At 34.7% G+C, this 19528-nt stretch overlaps 2 protein-coding genes and 2 long non-coding RNA genes across 5 annotated transcripts; 3 read left to right on the top strand and 1 right to left on the bottom strand.

The window, feature by feature from the left end:
* Window positions 1–361: 361 nt before the first annotated feature.
* Window positions 362–2564, top strand: LOC126723992 (uncharacterized). The gene is made up of 2 exons (XR_007654565.1): window positions 362–650; window positions 2255–2564. It is a non-coding gene; the product is annotated as an uncharacterized LOC126723992 (long non-coding RNA).
* A 3315-nt stretch (window positions 2565–5879) lies between these two features.
* LOC126723991 (uncharacterized) lies at window positions 5880–8932 on the top strand. The gene is made up of 2 exons (XR_007654564.1): window positions 5880–6107; window positions 7117–8932. It is a non-coding gene; the product is annotated as an uncharacterized LOC126723991 (long non-coding RNA).
* Window positions 8933–9674: 742 nt separating this feature from the next.
* On the top strand, window positions 9675–10981 carry LOC126723990 (thaumatin-like protein). The gene has a single exon (XM_050428040.1). The coding sequence runs from the start codon at window positions 10259–10261 to the stop codon at window positions 10829–10831; it is 573 nt and encodes a 190-aa protein (XP_050283997.1). The 5' UTR covers window positions 9675–10258; the 3' UTR covers window positions 10832–10981.
* A 2600-nt stretch (window positions 10982–13581) lies between these two features.
* LOC126723989 (ras-related protein RGP1-like) lies at window positions 13582–18490 on the bottom strand. 2 transcript variants are annotated; one of them, XR_007654563.1, is made up of 3 exons: window positions 17952–18490; window positions 13836–14338; window positions 13582–13743 (listed from the first exon to the last, which is right to left on the bottom strand). XR_007654563.1 is itself a non-coding variant. In XM_050428039.1 (2 exons), the coding sequence occupies exons 1-2, from the start codon at window positions 18164–18166 to the stop codon at window positions 13891–13893; spliced, it is 663 nt and encodes a 220-aa protein (XP_050283996.1). In that variant the 5' UTR covers window positions 18167–18490; the 3' UTR covers window positions 13582–13890. The 2 variants fall into 2 exon arrangements, 1 of the variants encoding a protein (XP_050283996.1); XM_050428039.1 differs by having other exon boundaries at window positions 13582–14338.
* Window positions 18491–19528: the final 1038 nt, after the last annotated feature.

The raw sequence follows: 19528 nt of genomic DNA, 5'->3' as shown, positions 1-19528 counted from the left end.
TGATTAAAAAGACAGTTCTTTTACCTCCTAACTAACTACTTTGATGTGTACACGAGGTCCCATGAAGTGGACAATGGAAAAGAAATTGTGAAGGTCAAAATAAACAACTTCAAGCCGGCTAGTGGCATCTGTTGGTGTTTTCATCATAAATGTTCATAATTCAAAATTTTAAATTCCCTTCCATAGTTATCAAATTATAAGGGAAAAAAAAAAAAAACGCATTTTTTACTTTTCTTTTTCTCCTTCAAAATATATATTGTCGTTCTTTTAATTGTTAGGTTTAATTTGGTCAGTAATGTTGAATTCCCAGAAATTTTCAAGTGCTCATGATGTTTTGTGTAACGCCCCAGCCCAAGTCAAGTAAAAAAAATAAAAGGTAGTCAGATTTTTGACTCACGTGAGCCCCACTCACTTACCCCTTAATTCCCCACCACTCCTTTTCTCTCAAAATATCTCCCCTTTGGCCGGCTAGCTCTTCTCTCTTCTAACTTTGCTCTCTTTTTCTTTTTCATTTTGTCTCAAACACCCACAATCCTCTCTCACACTCCCTCACTCTCGCATCAGTGCATCACTCCACAGTCTCCACCATTATCTTCCGGCGAAAAAGCTCCATAAAACCTCTTATGCTCCTCCATCTCATCTTATTTAAGGTAAGAGCTTTTATACGTTTTGTGGGTTTTCATGTTTTGCTAGAGGTTTTTGTAATCTAAGTTTTGGAAGTGATATTCTTGTGATAATGTTTATGGGTTTTGCTTTGGTGGACCTATTTGGGTAAATGGTTGTGGATTTTGTATAATGGTAGCCATTTGAGATTTACCAATAGTAAAGATTTTGGGGTTTTAACTTTCTAATGTGAAACAATTAATGAATCTAATTTTTATTGTTTATTCGGAGTTAGTGAAGGATTTACATTTGAGGTTTGTAACAGTGGATATTGTTATGTATGTTGTTGTTTTGTGGGTCTCTTGAAAATGGCATGTATATTGAGGAAGAAATTCATAAAGTGTTAGGATCTTTTATGGTAAATATGAAGCTTGGAATGATATGATTATAAGTTAGAGTCTATGCCTTGTAATAAATTTGTTGAGAAATTTTGGAAGTAGAATACATTAATTTTGAGGTTAAATGCTAAGCTTGCAATTAATTTCTTAGTTAGCAATTTCTAATAAGTAGCCAGATACAATTTCAAGTTTTACGCTTATTGTGATAGATTTGCTTGGTATTGTTTAAGTTCTAGTTAATTTCATTTGGAGCTTGGAAAATTAGGCTTTTGCGGATTGCGAGGTAAGTAACTTTTAATGGGATTTTTGGAAAATAATCATGTTGTATAAACATTGTTTTGGATCAAACACATTTTGGAAAATTAATGGTGGAACTATGTTTTTCTAAAAAGTGTTGTGTTATGACTCTACTATATATGATTATATATGAAAGTGCATACTCTTATTGCATATGGGGAATTGCATGATTTGTTAGCATGGAAAAGACTAGCATCTTTGATTAAATTCTTGAGAATGCGTTTTATGGAATTATTGTATTATTTGCAAAAATATAAAGATGCTTTATCTTGACCTATGTTATTTGGGAAGTTAATACAAAATCTTTTTGACAAGAAATGAGTTGAAGGCTTTGAGAACCTTGTAAATATCTTGGGCATTCAAATATTTTATAAAACTATTTGGAAGTAAATTATGTATTTCGAATTAAAAGTAATTTGTGAGCTCTTTATGTTTTACCCACATGCTGTGACATGTGATTACCCGGTGATTACCTAGCTAGATACTATAGTCTGTGTGACATTGGTATTTTAGCACCTGTCTTTGTGATGGTTATTGAGTTCCGTCTTTGTGACGGCAATGAGTTCCGTCTTTGTGACGGCATATTAGTTTCGTCTTTGTGATGGCATATTTAGTTCTGGCTGTGTGTTGGCGATGAGTTCCGTCTTTGTGACAGAAGATTAGTTCTATCTTTGTGACGGCATATCATGTGGCCTTGGGTATGAAATTGTATTGTTATTACTCACAAATTATAGTATGTAGTTTCATAAGAGCATTCTAAGAAGCTTTGTACCATGTCATTTTATTCATTCTTGTCATGTTCTTTTTGGAAATGGTTTTGTAGAAATTACTTAGAAATTCCCAAATTAAAACATGATTTGTAAATTGTTATCATCATGAAACTTGTATTTTCCCCACCCCCATTAATTATGCTACTTACTGGACTGTCTCATCCCATTATTTTATAAACTTTTCAGCGTAGACAACAATCTTTTGAGACAACTTTTTAGTGGTTAACAGCAGTTAGACTAACTACTGATGGAGGCTGAACATTTGTAATGGAGATATTAGATGATGTACATCTTAGAATAGGTCTGACTCATTCTTTTGTATATTATAGTGGTTGTGATGTTATTCCCACTAATGGACAAGTTGATGATATGTAATTATTTATTTAGACCTCTATTCTTTTGTAGCCAATGGTCTTCGTAATTATTGCTTAGAGCTCTGACTTATTTTAAGAGTATATTCAATGGAATTATTATGATAATTCTTGATATTGGTACTTGATATGATTTATGTGGATTGAATTGTCAAAAATAAAAAATCTACCGTTACTTTGAGACATCTTTCTCATGTTTTGGACCCTTTGGGATTTAGGGCGTGACATTTTATGTTAGTTTTTAGACCCCTAGACAAATAGTGTTTAACCAATTTTAAGGTCAAATTGTTAATTAAATTAATTATGCAAGCCTTAAAGGTTAAACAAAATAATCAAACATATCATGCACAGTGGAAAAATGGGTAACACAAGATATGATAACTCAAGAAACTAATGAAACAAACGAATTTCAAGGTAAAAAAACTTGGGAGGACCAATCCCAAGAAGAACAATCCACTATCAAATGAAATTTTACAGTCAAGAATATTTAATTCATAGTAAACTTAACTGTGATTATAAAACCTAGTTTTGAAACTCTCAGACTTCTTTGATGTGGATCTGCTCCAATATGAACCTCTAGTTCAGGCTTTTGTCCTCCAACGTAGACCTCTAGTCTACAACTCCAAGACCACCTTGAAGGTTTAGATCTCTAGCACCCTTGATGACTAGAATGAGGCAGCAACTTCTACAACACAGGATCTTGAGTTCCTTTAAAGAATATTACCGATAGAAGATTTGAGAGAGCTATGGGTACAAAAACCCTAGATCTACAAGAGGAGGCATAAGAAGCACCCTTCTTTCTCTCTTAAAGCCCTCTAGGGCTAGCTTATAATGTCCTTTAAATACCGCAAAAACAAATCACAATGTGGATTTTAAATGGACAAGTTATAAGCTTTTCATGTTTGCTAATTTTTGCTAATCTGCAATCTTTGATCGATCGAGAAAAGTTGAACATCAATCAAAAGCAATCGAGAGGACTAGATTGCATCTCTTTTTTATCCTAAACTTAAGTCTTTGTCTTGGACTTAAAGTACATATTCTAAGTCAACAAGACTTACTATTTGTTATGATTTGCCAACACTACAAACTCAAATCCTAATGGTTTGGTCTTTACATAGCAAAACAAATGTGATAGCATTGTGTGGGTGGGGATCCAAGGAGGAAAAGGAAAACCCCTACTAATAAATGGTGGGGTAGATCTAACATCTAGAGAAACTATGAATATCAGTGCCCCAAACAAGTGGTCAGGCCTATTTTGGGGTCGTAATGGGTGTTCATTTGATCAATCAGATAAGGGAACATTCATCACCGGAGACTGTGGTGGTAATTTACAATGTCTCGAAGTAGGCAGCGCACCACCTATTACACTTGCAAAATTTGTTACCCTTGATAATTCTTTGGATTATTAGAGCATTCGTAACAAGTGTGCCATATGTCAAATTTTTGGCATTTTGCACACCAAACCCCAAAATATGCGCCTCATGAGGTGTTCTATATCTGTCATTTTTTTTTAACCATGCTACAATATGCTCTCAAATTTGAGAGCACACTGTTTACCTTTTTCATAATTTATATTACTTTTTTATTCATGAGGGGCCCACTTCCTATGTCTCCTCATCTCCTCTTTCTTTCCTCTATCTCCTCATTTCCTTCATCGGCCAGTAACTACTCTCTCTCACTTCCTTGTTCAACCATTTCTTTGCTCTCTCTCCCTCTACTCCACGTCATTGCCTCCCTCTCCGACAAAACCCAGGCTAGAGCATTAAGCCAGGCCGATCTCTACGGCAGTGGTTTCTTTTTTTCTTTTTTTTCTTTTTGGTTTTGTTGTGATTTGATGGTGGATTCGGATGGGCAAATCGGTGCTGGGTGGGTTCGGATGGGCAGATCGATGTCCAACACGCAACGCCATCCACCAACACAGCCACACGAACCCAACCCATCACATCCATAGCAACCCATGGCCTAATCACCACGCCATGCCACGCTGCCGAGCTTACTGTGCCATCCACCACGTCATCGGAACCTCCCACCATCGGATTTCTCTCAATTGACCTGCAGTGGTGGGTTTTGTTTTTAGGTTTGTTTGATTTGGGATGTGGGTTTATGTCGATGGATGTGGATTTGTGCCGGTAGTGGGTTTGGGATGTGGGTTTGTTTGATTTGGTAGATTTGGGATGTGGGTTTGTTTGGTTTGGTGAATGTGGGTTTGTGTCGATCTCTCTGGTTTTTTTTTTTTTTTTTAAGGTGGCGTTGGTAGATGTGGGTTTGTGCCAATGGTGGCTAGTCGATGTTGTTGCGGCAGCGATTGTTGGTGGCCATTGTTGCAGCAGCAGTGGATGTTGCCGTTGTTGTTCGGTCCATTTCAATTTATTTGGTTCACTTAGGTCCATTAGGTCCACTTTAGTCCAATACAATCCACTTTGATTCATTTCCATATATTTGGTCCACTTAAGTCCATTAGGTCTACTTTGGTCCATTTAGTCCAATTCAATCTACTTTGGTCCACTTTAGTCTATTTGGTCCACTTCAATCCATTTGGTCCATTTCGATCCACTTCAATCCATTTGGTCCACTGCAGTTCATTCGAGCTACTTTGGTTCATTTAGTCTGTTTTTATTGACATGTGAAGCTCATCTTGCAATGTATAAGTGTTCAACATACCATGACAAAAATTCATTTATAACTAAATTTATTGTCCTATATATTCTCTAATAAGAATAATCATATATATTTTCATACAAGCACTTAAAATAGTTAATATGATAAAAATAAAAATAAAAAAAACATTGCACGAAACAAACTCTTTATGTTAATGAATCTATTGTGTAGTTGGAAGAAACACCAAACTTTTTTACTAAACAAAAATTTATAACTATCCCACACATTGTGTAGGCTTGCAACTAGTCGTCTATAAAGCCCAAATTACTCATACATTACAACACACTTTTTCAAATCAAATTAAATCCCAAGGTATCACAATCCTCTCACATAAATTCCTTAATCTAATAGTACATAGTAAAAATATAACCAGCATATTAGAGATGTCTATGAGTGCATCACGTGTATTAATGTTAGATAAGAATTTCTATGTCGTTTCACCAGGTACATGTAGCCACATTAAATTAGAGTTGCTTCATAAAAATAATAGAAAATAAAATTATTATAAGTACTATCACAATCCAAGAAAAACACTCCTTCCCCCTTTGTGTGTAACACCCCAAATATTTTTTTTAAAGCAATTTTTCGAATGAGAATAATATCTAAATTGGTCTTTTTTTAATCAGTGTGGTTACTATTTTATGGAGGAGTTTTGAATATTTGGGCATGTGATAGTATTTAGTTAAGTTTGGAATGGGCCAATTTAAATATGGGAGAAACTTTAAGGATAAAGTTGTAATTTTGATCCCAAGATATTTTGGAACAAGTGGTTCACAATGCTCCCATCAACACAGCCCCTTTCTTTTATCACCATATGTATACCCCTTCTTTCATTTCTCTATTTCCTTATCTCACTCAGCCACCGAAACCCACACACATACACCCTCTAGTTCCCTCTATTTCTCTCACTCCCTCAACAGTAAACCAGCCAACCACCACCACTTTTGGCGGATTTCACCGGAGAACCCCATTAGCAACCCCATACGCTCCATTCTCTCAAAGCTTTAAAAGTAAAACTCTTAATTGTTTGGTAGCTTTTCAAGTTTTTCTGAGATTTCTTCTAATCTAAACTACATGAGTGGTATACATGTGATTGAGTACATGGGTTTTTGATTTGGTGGATTTATTTGTTAAATGGTTAAGGGCTTTTACAAATGATGATCAATTGGGGTTTCTCCATGGTTAAAAACTTGGGTTTCCTTGAGCAAATCGTGTGGGTTGATTTTTGGAAGTGTGTTCTTTGCATTTTTGATGACTTTGGCAAATGTGGGTGTGAGTGGAGTGATAACTACAAATTTATGCAAGTTAAGTGTGAGCATGTGCTTTTGCATACCAAGCGTTTGATAAGTTGTTTATATGAGATTTTTGGGTTTGATTCGTTGTTTTTAATATGCTTTAAATCTGGTGGTTTTAATGTGAGTAAATTCTCAAATAATTTGGGCTAGTCTTACAACTATAGAAATTTTCTAAAGCTGTCATGACAGATTTGAGTCAGCCGCAATGCATGATTTTTAATAAATTACAGAAAAATCGTTTTGGGCTGAAATTTCTGTGGTACATTGTATACATATAGGGGAATGTTCCCTTAAAGTTTTGAATTAATCTAATAACATTTCATTGACCAAACAATTTTTACAAATGGCTGCCCTGTTATGTACTGAATCTGAAAGCAAGACTAAAATGCTGAGAAATTGTGGAATTAATCCCAAACCTCGGTTGATCTTATCTTGGCTTAAATATATTATCTAGTACTCAAAGAGATTCATGAGTATATTATATTATCTTATGATGCACATTTTTGCGGTAGTGAATTTAAAATGTTTTGGTTGTGTCAGCACTATGAGTTTCTTGGATGCTTGTTTGGTTCCTGCTTGGGAAAGGTACTTATCTTAGGACGGGCAAGTTAGACTTTAGGGCCTTTGGTTTGATTTTAGGGTATTGTTACGATTTATGGAGATAAGTGTGATGGTACTTTGTGAAAGGCCTTGTTATTGATAGGGTTGACCATTGTGTTTTTAGGTTCTAATAATCTTGGTGATGGACCTAGTGACTGGATTAGTTGATTTTGTGGTGCCCGGTTGAGGTAAAATTGGCTGGCCTTCCGAGTTAAGTAGCTTGTAATGGGATTTTTGGAAAATAACCATGTTGTATAAACATTGTTTTCGGGTCAAACACATTTTGGAAAATTAATGGTGGAACTATGTTTTTCTAAAAAGTGTTATGTTGTGACCCTACTATATATGATTATATATGAAAGTGCATATTTTTATTTCATATGGGGAATTACATGATTGTTAGCATGGAAAAGACTAGCATCTTTGATTGAATTCTTGAAAATGCGTTTTATGGATTCATTGCATTATTTGCAAATTCTAAAGATGCTTTATCTTAGCTTGTATTATTTGGGAAATTTACGCAAAATATTTATGTCAAGAAATAGTTTAGAGGATTTTGAGAATATTGTAGCTATTTGGTTATTGAAATATTTTATGAAACTACTTGGAAGTGAACTGTGTATTTTAAATACATTAACTTGTGAGCTTTTGACATGGTTTTGTCATTGTGCCATGATATTGGTGATTACCCCATCTGTGTGACAACCTCGTCTGTGTGACAACCCACCGTCTATGTGACGACCCCGTCTGTGTGACGACCCACTGTCTGTGTGACGACCCGTCTTTGTGACGACTCGTCTGTGTGACAACCTTGTCATGTGGCCTTGGGTGAGGTTTCTGGATTTGAAATGGTATTGGATATTTTATGGCTCACAATGAATAATATGTAGTTTCATAATTACTTTGGGAAGTTTGGTGCTACAATATGTCTATTATTCTTGTCATAATGTTAAGGAAATTTATTTTGCAGAATTCAAATGGAAATTCCCAAATTTTAGCATGTCTGTAAAATGTTCATTGTTGTGAAACTTGCATTTCCCCCCACCCCCATTAATTATGCTACTTACTGGGCTTTAGCTCATCCCACTCTCCAACAGTTTTTCAGATAAATTTGCTATACCTCAAGCATGGAGCTTGTTTTATTGGCGGTGATTGGAGCATTATGCTAAGTGAGAGATTTATGCTATTGAGGTTGCATACTTTAGAGAGGATCATGACTTTGTGTTTATTTTATTTGGAACGTTGGATTGTTAAGTGTATTTGGAGTCACATGATTGTAGTTTGTTTTGCTTGTAAATGTGTCATAGAGCTCTGACTTGTATTGTGGAGAGATCAATATATTTATTTATTTTATCAAATGGAAGGAAAAAAAAAAAAATCTCCTGCGTTCTCGCTTTTAATGGTTCTTCCCTCACGCTTTGAACTCTCTTTGGTTTGGGGCATGACATTGTAGGGGTCCGAACCCCTACGAGTGAGCAGAAAAGGGAGGAGGAAAGAGGCCTGGTAAACTGTCATAATTAGTGAAAAAGTGTAAGCATTCACTGCCCGACAATATGAAGTACTGACCACACTAAGGGATAGGCCCTAAAGCAAAGGACGAGAACGAGTAGAATCAATGTGTTCCAATTTCTGGCCTTGCACCGACCATCTCATGGACCATGGACTAAACAGCCACTGCCTTAAAGGATGCATGCAACAAGGAGCATGGTGAAGCGTTGCGCAAAGATTTTTATTCGAACATTTGTGCTTATACCCAAAATGAGTACTCAAATTATAATTGAAACTCCTTATAATCATGCATCCTGCATGCTACCATGAGTCATGACCCAAGCTATCACAAATTCAGTCTCCGATCCCTCATATAAATTGTGAACATCCACCTCAAGCCCAAACCCAGTTTACCTTCCTCAAGGAATTTCATATTGATTATGAGCTGTTAATCTAATACTCCAAAATGAAAACGTACCACTCACATTACCTATGTCTAAGGGTTCATCATATGTAATAATATTAATTTAATAAGAATTTCTTTTATATGATAATTAAACGACATCATTTCGTACCTGTAGCCACATTAAATAAATAAATAAAATTTCCAGAAAATATAAAAATAAAATTATCAAGCATGTCAAAGAAGATTGAATGTTACTCAAGAGGCCCTTGAGACAAGGTTATATGAAAAACGAAAAGAATAAACATTTCATATGATAATTATATATATATATATATATATATATATAAACGGTAATTACATTTGTGCTTATACCCAAGAATGAGTAGTCAAGTTATAATATTTGAACTTCTTATAATTGCTTATGAAACCCAAATCGCCTACGCAACACATAGTTTCCAATCCAATCGAATTCGGCAATCATAATCTCCCCCAATTTAATTATGACATCCTCATCAATTCCACAACCCACAACCAGTTTTGCTTTGATACAATTTGTCACAACCTAAGAAAAGCACTAACGTTGAAATGATCAAACAAAATGTAAATGATTCTTTCCCCTTTTTTAATATAATTTTACACCATTTTTTTATTTTTAAATCTATCTTAATTGATTGTTCGGCAATCATCCTTAACCAAAATATTTTTAAATTAATGGCTGATGTCGTAGCTTTCAAGATTGATAGGATACTTCCGCGTATAGTAGTGCATGAATTTGGAATGAACTAAAATATATATTTTTTTAAATGTTTCTGTGGCTATTCAAAAATTGGGGGAGATTACTGATTATATAATTAAATAAATAGTACACAATATATGATTGAAGTTCTAATATGACTCGCCAAGAGTCTTGTCGTTCTAACATGTATCGGCTTTGATTCTGTTACTGTGCTTTCTGTTAAAATAATAAACACACTTGTCGCAACACAATCCAACGCTCAAACACATGTAAAGGCTGTGTTCTTGAGCCTCCTTCACATGATATACATATATATATACCTCTATTGCTTCCTTTGAATTAGAAAGACTCCAAATTTCACAACCGAAAGGCCATCTCTTCTAGCATACTTCAAATTATCTCCAATGGCATTGAAGCTACTTCACCTTCTCTTGGTTCTCTCTTTTATAGGTACAACAAAACAATTGCACCCACATAACTATATTTTTCGTTTTCCTTTTCTTCTTAATATATTCTAACACTTCTAAATTCTTGGGAAAATTTTCAGGTGTTGATGCTGCCGTTTTTACGTTACAAAACAATTGTGGAAACACCGTGTGGCCGGGGATCCAAGGCGGAGAAGGAAAAGCTCCACTAATGAATGGTGGTCTGCGGCTAAGAAGTGGAGAAAATGTGAATATCAGTGCCCCAGAAGGGTGGTCAGGCCGGTTCTGGGGCCGCAGTTTGTGTTCATTTGATCAGTCAGGCAGGGGAACATGCATCACCGGAGACTGTGGAGGCAAATTACAATGTTCCGGGGCAGGCGGTGCACCACCTGCTACGCTTGCAGAGTTTACCCTAAATAGTCCTGTGGATTATTATGATGTTAGCCTAGTTGATGGCTATAACATGCCTGTCTCAATAATCCCTTTGGGTGTTTCAAGCTCATGTAACCGTGCTACGTGTGTTTCTGACTTGAACCAACGCTGCCCAAATGGCTTGGAAGTGAAGAGAAATGGGCGTGTTGTTGCATGCAAGAGTGCATGCTTGGCATTGAATAGGCCTCAGTATTGCTGCACTGGACAATACAGCAATGCTCAGACTTGCAAGCCTACAAGCTATTCGAATGCGTTCAAGGCTGCTTGTCCTACTGCTTATACTTATGCCTATGATGATCAGACAAGCCTTTTTACTTGTGATGGAGCTGATTACTTGATTAGGTTTTGTTAAATTTTATGCAAAAAGAAAGAAATCTATGCATATGCATATATATAGATTATACTTTCTGCTCAGCTTATACTATTGCAAGAGAGGCCGCTAGTTTCTTTTTCTTTTTCTTTTCTTTTCCTTCTCTCCTCAAATTGTCTTTAAATTTTAGTAATTCTGCAAAAAAAAAAAAAGGGAAGATTCCCTTATTCATGATCCTCATGTTTCTTCCTTGGAAGTATTGTCATAAATATATATATATATATATATATATATATATTAATATATATAATTATGCATTATTTGGCAATTTTAGCTAAAGAAAACCATACTTGGTTCCCCTTAAATTGAAAATCAACTCATTAGAAACCCAAAAAAAAAAAAAAAAAAAAAAAAAAAAAAAAAAAAAAAACCATCAAATTAAAGTGGCCATCTAACGCATATGTGTGGCTGGCGGGTGACCACTTTCTTAAACTAAAACAAAGAATCCTTTTTTTATTAACAAAATACACAAAACAAATATTTTGATTATATTTTGGTGCGAAATCTAGTATCAATAATATTCATGATTGAAAAAGTTCATTTCATCATTGTAATAGTAATTGGAATAGTAAGTATGACCACTATATAAACAAATTAGTAAACTATTAATTTTCTAGTCCTTACTGGTCATTGGCACATTTCAAACATATTTAACAAATGTATGAAGTCTAGATGTTTGACATCAAGCTCCATTTTGATATATCCTAAATTATTTGAGTTGAAATGAAATTTTTTTTGCTAAATGAGTTGAAATGAATTATGAAATAGTTATTTGTGCCTTTTATTTTGTTTATATTTTGTTACAACTGTAGTAGATACTAGTTTTATTTTTCATGTATTTTTTTTTTTAAGTTTTTTTTTTTCTTGGATCTTTTTTTTTTTTCATTTTCTGGCTCCCCTAAGCCAAATTTTTGGCTCCATCCCTGGTCATGTACTAGTTGTCAAAGGCTTGTGTTTCGAAAAGCTGATGGATTTGCGAGGGAATTTCCTATCAAAGTATGTGTTTATTTAATTCACATAATTTTTAAGAGTGGTAGTGGTGTATATCAAAGTCCCAGTTCATATCATTGCTCTATTTTTAGTTTGAAGTAGTATTGCTTAGAGACCTGCATAATCTAACCCAACACACCATTCCAACCTCACTCTAGAGTCTGTTTGATTAAAGGTGTGGAAAAGTAAGAGCATAAAAAATGAGGAAGAGATAGAAAAATAAGAGGATAAAAAAGATTTAGTTTCCTCTCATATGTATTTAGTTGAGATGATAGAAAAGTTGAGAGATGGAAAACTATAAAAAATTATGTTAGTATAAATTTATGATTATATCCCTAAAGGCAATACAATTTTTTTATACACATTTATTTATTTTAAAAAATTATGCATGGATATTTCACTTTTTTTTTTTAATTATTATTTTAAAGGCACAAGCCTGATCAGAAAACTGATTTTAAAAAAAAAAGAGAGAGAGAGAGAGAGAGAGAGAGAAAGGAAAGTGATAAAAAAAATTTTAAAAAGAAAGAAAATAGGAAAAATGAACTATGGAAGAAAGTGATAAAAACAAAATAAAGAAAGAGAAAAAAGTGGGATGAAAAAAAAAATCCTGAAACATCATGAACGTTAACAAAGAGAAAAAAAAAAGTTAGCAAAAAAGAATATACAGGGGCATTTTGGACAGCTCATGTTAGTGAGTTTTTCCCCGGGGAGAAAACATCTGATCCCCATCACATTTTTTTCAACTACCCCCCAAACACCCATTAAACTTCTTTCTCTCCTAAATTTTTCATCCTCCCTAAAATCTCTCCAAATAAACACACATTAAGGGTCGTAGACAGTTTCAATCTCTATGGTCAAACAAACACTGGGTCTAAGTTTTTCCTAGAAAATAGTTGTTAGATGAGTGTCAGGTGAAAGTGAAACAAAAATCCACCTGATTAACTTGAGTCAACCAACATATATGCATACATGGGATTTTTTTGGTTTATGTAGCTAATTGTGATTGGCCAATCTTCTCTTTTCCTTTTTTTTTCTTTTTTTCTTTTTTAATAAGGTAGGGAATCTTTCTAAAGAATAGCCATTTGGACTCGCTGCCTTCAATCAGTAAAACCTACAAACAACTAACCCCACCCCCAAAACCAATTGCCAAATTATCCAAGGGCATTCACCCCTAACAAGCTAAGCAACTTGTGATTGCTCTGTCTATCACCTTAACACACCCTTATACCTAATTTGTAAAATTGGTAATGCCTAATCCCCTAATCTCATTTCTCTTTCACCTCTCTATCATTGCCGTGATGTTGCTCTTCTATTCTATCTTTTGACTCTCATCTCTAGTCTCATCATTGCCACCCAACAGCCATAATCATTATGCATGCCTCTCCTCTCTCACTCCCCAAAGTTGGTCTCTTGCACTCTTCTCGTTTCTCATCAAGGCCTGTCATAATTAGCATGCTACCACAACAATGAGATGAAGACAAATCTGAATTGCACACGATCACTTGATCACAATCTATTTTATCCATGGTTTTAAAAATCGAACAGGGGGCAAATTACCAATATACATACCCTTGTAGAAATGCTATATTCAGTCATCACCAGCCTCAGTCGAAATTTTCTAATAGAAAGGCATTAGTTTTGAGTCAAATCAACATTCAGAACATTGCAATCAGGCAGAAGTGTTTATGTACGTTTCAGCCACATTATAATGCGAGAAGATATAACCATGGTAAATGAGTCTATTTTAGCTACAGACAACTACTGTCATGTTGAATTCATAGAAATCTTAAGTTTTAACTTATCCAAAATCCATTTGCAAATTAACCACCACCAACTTCTTACAAGAGGGGGAAAAATATTTTTGATTACCTGTAATACAAAAAAGGTTTTGTACAACAATATTCCTGAAAGTTGAAGGTTGCAACCATGTCAGACATTAACCAACAGTAAATATTATACCCAAAGAGAGAGAGGGAGGGTGGTGGAGGAGCATCACCTAAGCTATAAAATGCAGCAGCCCATGTGGCACAAGGTCAGCGAAGACAATCCTATCAAGAACTGCAACAGCTGAATCTCCGTACAGGTTCAACTGGCTCCTGACCAGGGACAACAATCTTTGTTCCTGTGAGAAGTGATGAATTTCCTCCAGATTCATGTTCATCATTGGCAATAAGAGCCTTCTTGCTGATGATTCGATAGATTTCTGTGAGGATTGTGAGGAAAGCTGATTCAACATTAGTGGCCTCAAGGGCTGATGTCTCCATAAAGAAGAGGTTCTCCCTTTCGGCAAACTCTTTGGCGTCCTCAACAGGTACAGCTCGAAGGGACCCCAAGTCAGACTTGTTGCCTACAAGTATGATGACAATATTTTTGTCGGCATGGCCCCGTAACTCCTCTAACCACTTAGCTACATGATCAAATGATTGACGCTTGGTGATGTCATAGACTAGCATTGCCCCCACTGCACCTCTGTAGTATGCACTAGTCACTGCTCTGTATCTGAGATTACCACCAAGAATGTGAGCAGAACATATTAAAAATATATAAAATGATGACTTGCATCCAGGAAAAAAAAAATGATGGATTGGCCATAATTGTAAAGATTCACCATGTGAACCAAGTAGCCATAACAGTAACAAATCATATTTAACCACTCACTCTCTCTCTAACTGAAATAATGCCTAGTCCAACCTTTATCTGGGATTACCACCAAGAATGTGAGCATTGCAACTTGCAGCCAGGACAAAAAAAAAGTTATAAATCAGGCTCAAATATAATAGTGCCGAATCACGATGTGAATAATGAATCAAATGTAACCTACCTCTTCCCCCGTGTTGAAACAGTCTCTAGTCCAACCTTCTTCTTCTTCTTTTTATAAGTCTAGTCCAACCATTTTTTATTACCATGGTAAGTCCCGCTCTCTATTTCATCCCATCAAAAACATTACCTAGTATTTTTAGTCTCCACTTATTAAGAGATCTGTATTGACCTCAGTGATAAATTATTACACTAGCTTACAACTTTTCACTAGGGCTATCACTGATCTTCTCTATCTAATGAATGACCCTACCATCTCACTTAGCAGTGTCAGATACTCAGATTCTAGTATCCCTGTTTTCATGACAGTCATCACTTACTTCAACAGGCTTTAGTTTAGAACACAATTGATTCTCTATCACCAGAGTTCTACTCCAGAAACTGTAGCTCTTTTATCCCAATTTGGTATCACAGAGCACTATATCACCTCCAATCTCAACCAATATCTAACTGTATCTTCTGCTTATACTAACTCTCTAATACATAGGGCAACTGTACACATTCATATATAATTTATTGACACCCCAAAGGACAATCATACTGGAAATGGGTTGCTAATTTATCTGACAACTAATGCAAAAGAATAAGTACTAAACAAGGCCTCTACTGTAATATACTACACAGATTAAAACATTTTCTTCATTGCATACTTTCATTACCACCCGTCACCCCCCCCCCCCAAAAAAAAAAAAAACCCAAATTACCATTAGCCTTGTTAAATATCATCACTCATCCTAATGAGGGTATCCTAAACATAGTGATTCAGAAATCATATTGAGTAGTTTTTCTTAGTTTACCAAGCAGGAAAAAAAAATAGTTCAAGGCAATAAGTATAGCCCATTTGCAGTTAAGGATGACAGAAAGATTGCATAGACTTTTTTACATATGAAAACAACACAAGAAATGGAAAATATACAGAAGCCAAAATATGGCATCCTTGTTTCTCATTGTGTACATTAAGATCACAAACTTGTGTAAAAAAAATGCACTAACTATAGTGAAAATTAACAACTCAAAAAAGCCTATTCTACCTAACTTGCACCAGCAGAGAAAAACTTTTGGATAACAACTGAAAGAGCCTCAAACACTATGAAATGTTATTATTGCAACAGCTTCAGCTGGATATAGTAATTTCAATTTCTACACTCTTCCTTGTTCGATGCTTACAACAAATTCAATGTCTTATATGCATGTGTTGATGGATGGCCTCTAATTAAACAGTGTTGGAATAATACAAAATCCAACTGATATTTCTAGAAACTAAATGGAACATTATGCACTGAATGGAACCAACATTTTGGTTTTAATATAACTCTGAAGTCTTCACCTACTTGGTTCTCTCTTTAATAAGGGCTCCAAACATACTTGCCTCCCTCTCACCATAACAAGTAACAAATTGCATTTTCAAGCATCCATTACTGTGAAGATGTGCAGAACTCTAATACCACCTAAAAACTTGTATCCATTATCTTTAACCACTAATTTACTGATAGTGTCACACCAATAAGCTGCCAACCCAATTATCAAATTGTTCTCACATCCCTCCTAACAACTCTCAAGTAAACATGAACAAGAGGATCTTCAAGCTCATGAAAACAGAGGAATATACCAGGTCATATAGTATGGGAAATACATAACCTATTAGTTCCAAATAATTGGTAGAAAATAATTTGCTCAGATACTCAAACTTATTTCTTAATATTATTAGTAAAAATCAAAGTCAATGCCACTTTCATTTATAGTTTCCAAACTCATGTCCATCTACTTCAAACATATAATGAAGGGTGGCCCTCCCCCATAGCTATTAACCTCCCAACCCCCAATGAAAGATCCCAAGTAAAACTTTTATAGATAATCAAACAGCCCAGTTATCCCCTTCACGAAAGATAATGTTCTACTAACTTTGCAGACATCACCAACATTTAAAGCTCATATCACCACATAATCTTGTATCATCTTCCTAGACCACCCAACTTAGCTCATATCTTCACACCAAAATTCACAACCCAATAGTCCTTAAATTCCTCTTTCAACAATTATCCACCTAAAACAGAAAATGCAAATATTCAAGCTCATATATTTATGTCCTACAAATCCATGAAAACACCACGTTCGTGAATAGCATTCAAAGAGATCTAGGGCTCGTATGGTAAGAGATTTCTAGTAATGTAGTTTAAGTTTTGTGGAAATACGTATGGGTGAAAAAGTGTGTGAAAATACATATTATGATGTTTAAACAACAGTTTTCATTGTTTAAACACCGTTACCAAATGGGGCCCTAATCTCCCTTTGTTCGGCAATGGTAGAGCAGTTGGCTATTAACTGACTAGTAGTGAGTCCTACCTACTGGGGAGATTTGATTCATTCCAAACTCTTTAATTCAGAATGAAATAATTTGCTTTGACTGATAAGAGTAGTTAACACATTCCCTGTGTCTATGTTTCTATTGCATACCATTTAGTCATATCACATTCTATTTTTCCATTTAACACACTTCTCCAGCTCCTAAAACCACACTTATCCACTTCAAACAAACCAACTAATAAATAGCATACCAAAAGATCAAAACATCTTTCAAAATCCAATTTTGCTCCTTCAAATTTATGAAGTCATAAATTGGTCCTCAAAATTGTTACAAAGTTATCAGTTACATCTCAGTTCTTCTACGGACACACACTCTTACCACACACTTTGACACAACTTGCACATTTTACAATGTGAGATTAGATTACATCACTTACACATTGGTCCACCCCACTACTACCTTGTCAAGTATGTGGTCCTAGATTTTTTTTTTTTTTTTTTTTTTTTTGATTAAATCCTTTCCAAATCTCTGCATACGTGATAGACAAAGTGCTGATGTGGCATCTTAAAAAGCTGACACGGCCTAAAATAAATCACTAAAATTACAAACGAAAATAAAACTTCACAATCTTTTTCACACAACCCACCACTGATATCACATTATCATCACCAATCATAACATATCATCTCATTGTCGTGTTCCTAGACTTATTGAAAATAAATTAACAGGGCAAAAATATATATATAATTTAAAAAAAAAAATTTATGGAAGTAATCATTTCGTTTATTTATCCCCCACAAATCCAACAATATCCAAAGCTAAAAATCCAACTCTCTTATCATTAGCTCAACTCATAAAGCCTCTTATGATCGATCAAGTAACATATCAATCCAAAATTGTAACCTTTTTTTTTTTTTTTTTTTGACATAAAAGTAGGGGATTCGAAAATGAGCATATGCAAATTGTAGAGTGAAAAGTAAAAGGTGGTACCTTTCTTGACCAGCAGTGTCCCAAATCTGAGCCTTGACGGTTTTGTGATCGATGAGGAGCGTCCTGGTTTGGAACTCGACACCGATGGTGGCTTTGGAGTCTAAACTGAACTCGTTCCTCGCGAACCGAGCAAGCAGCTGTGATTTCCCAACCGCCGAGTCTCCGATCAACACCACCTTGAACACGTAGTCGATCTTCTGCTGCAAATTCGCCATATCTCTATCACACACACACACACACTCTCAAAATCTACCAAATCCGATCAAATTCAAAGAGATAGAGACGATCGCCGATCTATCAAGATCGGAGCTGACTTAGCTTCAAAGACCAAAAGTCTTCGTTGTATACAGAATTTTAGCTATGGATTATTGGTTGGTGAAATTTACAGTGTATAGAGAGAGGGAGTTAGGGTTTGGAGGAAAAGGGAAGGAAAGAACAAAGAAGTAGAGAAATGGGATTTTCGAAATGGTGGAATGGAAAGGAAAGGAAAGAAGCGTGGAAGAGAGAGACTAACGGTTTCTGAAACGGTCTTCTTACACTGCGTTTTATATTTATATATATATTTTTTTTAATTATTTAAGGAAAGAAAAAAAAAAAATCATCTCTACACTTTGGTAATTTAGGGTATGGCTTCTATCCAGTGCCTGTGACACTGGATTCACTGCGATCATGACACGTGTCTAAAATAGATACGTGTCCTGATCGTAGCAGGTCTAGTGCATTATAGGCATTGGATAGAAGTCACGCTCAATAATTTATGAAGAATAAAATTTTTCTCAAAACTCTTCAAACCTTTCATATATCTCTTTTTTCAGAGTAAATTTTGAAAATCTAACCATTGAATTTCATGTTTCTTATGTTCTTAACTTGTATATCAAATTTTGTTTAAATCAAATGTTGTTTACTATTCAATCAATGAACTTATTTTTTATACACAATTTTAGATCACAAAAACTTAAAATTTTAATTTTTTTTTTTATGACATAACAATTGATCTTTGATGTTCTTAAAATTTTATAAACGTGAAAAATATAATAAAAACTTGTAATCCAACGGTTAGATTTTTGAAATTCACACTCAATATAAAAATATATGATTGAATTTATCTTAATTCATATTAACCTTTTAAGGAATTGTATTAGTAATTTATTTGTCATGTTATGTATGTAATTTCTTTAGTGGTAGAAGGATGGTGAATTTGAAAATCAAGTAATGTTATTAAGTTATAACTTCTAGTATATTCAGTATATGTAATATCAGTATATGTAATATCTCTCTCACACGATGGACGTTACATATTCTAATACATATGATATTTTCCTTAATGTCCTTAATAGTGTTAATTTCCTTCTTCAATCTTCTATTCTTTGTTTAATTTATCTTAATTCATATCAACCTTTTAAGGAATTGTATTAGTAATTTATTTGTCATGTTATGTATGTAATTTCTTTAGTTGAAGAAGGATGGGATGATTAAATTGATGATTCCTTTTTGAAAAAAAAAATTGTGGACTAAATTATAAGTTTTAGATTTGAGAAATGAAAAATTGAATTTAGACCAAATTTCAAGAATAGAAA

Source organism: Quercus robur, chromosome 4, assembly GCF_932294415.1.
Source record: "Quercus robur chromosome 4, dhQueRobu3.1, whole genome shotgun sequence".
In the NCBI taxonomy this organism is placed as follows: Eukaryota; Viridiplantae; Streptophyta; class Magnoliopsida; order Fagales; family Fagaceae; genus Quercus; species Quercus robur.
Note: the sequence above shows the minus strand (reverse complement) of the source record. Positions and strands in the feature narration are given on the sequence as shown.